This window comes from Lagopus leucura, unplaced genomic scaffold (assembly GCF_019238085.1).
Source record: "Lagopus leucura isolate 7727_CA_CO unplaced genomic scaffold, USGS_WTPT01 56164-0_obj-0_obj, whole genome shotgun sequence".
In the NCBI taxonomy this organism is placed as follows: domain Eukaryota; kingdom Metazoa; phylum Chordata; class Aves; order Galliformes; family Phasianidae; genus Lagopus; species Lagopus leucura.
The window spans coordinates 1-2,407 of NW_024964298.1; the positions used below are offsets into that span (position 1 = coordinate 1).

At 57.7% G+C, this 2,407-nt stretch overlaps 1 protein-coding gene across 1 annotated transcript; it reads left to right on the plus strand.

Moving 5' to 3' along the window:
- Positions 1-16: 16 nt before the first annotated feature.
- On the plus strand, positions 17-2,185 carry LOC122191644 (complement C3-like; the record flags this gene model as incomplete). Its single annotated transcript, XM_042891983.1, has 5 exons — positions 17-311; positions 1,221-1,291; positions 1,397-1,491; positions 1,925-2,007; positions 2,090-2,185. Coding segments are annotated over exons 1-5 (640 nt in total), but the record flags the coding sequence as incomplete, so codon positions are not given.
- Positions 2,186-2,407: the final 222 nt, after the last annotated feature.

Genomic DNA, 2,407 nt, shown 5'->3' on the forward strand with positions numbered 1-2,407 from the left:
GGTAACCCCAGTGCTCATGGGGACAACCACCTCAGGGTATTTTGGGGTCAGTATTTTGGGGTCCTTGGAGTCTTTGGGGACGTTCACCTCAGTGCATCCCCATCCCGGTCCCCTGACTGCAGTTGTCCCCCGCTGTCCCCTGTCCCTACAGGTGCCGGTCAAGCTGCTGCCGCAGGTGGTGGGGAAGCACTTTGTGTCGGTGGTGGCACGGGTGGGACAGGTGACCCTGGAGAAGGTGCTGCTGGTGTCCCTACAGAGCGGCCACATCTTCCTGCAGACCGACAAACCCATCTACACCCCCGGCTCCACCGGTGAGCCCTGAGCTGCTGGCCTTGGCATTTGGGGACAATTTGGGGACCGTCCTCTTTGTGTCCCTTCTTCAGGGCTCAGGACCCATCCTGGGACCTTCCTATGATGTCCCCTGTGGGGTCAGGGCCTGTTTGGAGTCATCCTCTCTATGCTCCCTATGGAGGTCCAGGATTCGTTTTGGGGTCTTCCACTGATGTCCCCATTGAGGTCCAGCACCCATACTGGGACATACTGGGGTTCAGAATCCATTTGGGGACTTCCCATGATGTCCCCATTGGGTCAGGACCTTTTTGGAGTCATCCTCTCTATGCCCCCTATGGAGGTCCAGAATTCGTTTTGGGGTCTTCCACTGATGTCCCATTGAGGTCCTGCACCTACGTGTGCAATATTGGGGTTCAGAACCCAATTGGGGACCTTCCCATGATGTCCCCATTGGGATCCAGCAACCACATGGGGACATATTGGAGTCCAGAACCCATTTTGGGACATTGCTATGATGTCCCCATTGGGGTCAGGACCTGTTTGGAGTCATCCTCTCTATGCCCCCTCTGGAGGTCCAGAATTCGTTTTGGGGTCTTCCACTGATGTCCTCATTGAGGTCAGGACCTGTTTGGAGTCATCCTCTCTATGCCCCCTATGGAGGTCCAGGATTCATTTTGGGGTCTTCTGTTGACGTCCCATTGAGGTCCAGCACCGACGTGTGCAATATTGGGGTTCAGAACCCATTTGGGGACCTTCCCATGATGTCCCCATTGGGATCCAGCACCCACATGGGGACATATTGGATTCCAAGACCTGGGCCATCCTCTTTATGGCCTCTATTGGGGTCTGGAATTCATTTGGGATCTCCTCCTGATGTCCCCTTGGTGTCCCCCCCATGTCCCTCCCATGTCCCCTGTGTCCCCTCCCAGTGCTCTGCCGTCTCTTCGCCCTGAGTCGCTTCATGCAGCCTCTGCTGAAGACGGTGATCGTGGAGGTCAAGGTGAGTGACCTGGCAACACGAGGACGACGTGGTGACACGGGGACGTGGTGACATGGGGACGGTGCCACCCACCCCCTCCTTCCCAACCGTCCCCTCTCCCCACAGACACCCGATAACGTCATCATCAAACAAGTGCCCGTGTCGTCCCCCATGAGGAATGGGATCTTCTCCATTAACCACAACCTGCCGGAGGTGGTCAGGTGGGTGTCAACCCCCAGAATGGGGCAACCTGTCCCTGTCCCTGTCCCTGTCCCTGTCCCTCTTCCTGTCCCTGTCCCTGTCCCTGTCCCTGTCCCTGTCCCTGTTCCTGTCCCTCTTCCTGTCCCTGTCCCTGTCCCTCTTCCTGTCCCTTTCCCTGTCCCTGTCCCTGTCCCTGTCCCTCTTCCTGTCCCTGTCCCTCTTCCTGTCCCTCTTCCTGTCCCTTTCCCTCTTCCTGTCCCTGTCCCTGTCCCTCTTCCTGTCCCTGTCCCTCTTCCTGTCCCTTTCCCTGTCCCTGTCCCTGTCCCTGTCCCTGTCCCTCTTCCTGTCCCTCTTCCTGTCCCTCTTCCTGTCGCTATCCCTCTTCCTGTCCCTCTTCCTGTCCCTGTCCCTCTCCCTGTCCCTTTCCCCTCACCCCATCCCCACTTTTTCCAGCCTGGGGACGTGGACAATCACGGCCAAATTTGAAGACTCGCAGGATCAGGTCTTCAGCACGCAATTTGAAGTCAAGGAATACGGTACGGTGGGGTGGGGGGTCTCCACCCCAAACCCACTGATCCCTGGTGCCCCATCCCGGACCCATAAGTGTCTCTTCCACAGTGCTGCCAAGCTTTGAGGTGACTCTGGATCCACAGGAGAAGTTTCTCTACATTGACCGGCAGGAGAATTTCCGGGTGTCCATCACAGCCAGGTGGGGTGGGAACCCCAAAACCACTTGTTTTGGGGTCAGACTGAGGGTGATGGGGAGGACGGTCCTATTCCACCTGGGTGTGATACAGCCAGGGAGGGGAGGGACTGGGGACATGGGGTGGTGGGGATTTGGGGTGGTGGGGATGAGAGCAATGGGGACAGGGGGCAATGAGGATGAGGATCATCATCCTCAGGACTTGGGGTGGTGGGGATTTGGGGTGGTGGGGA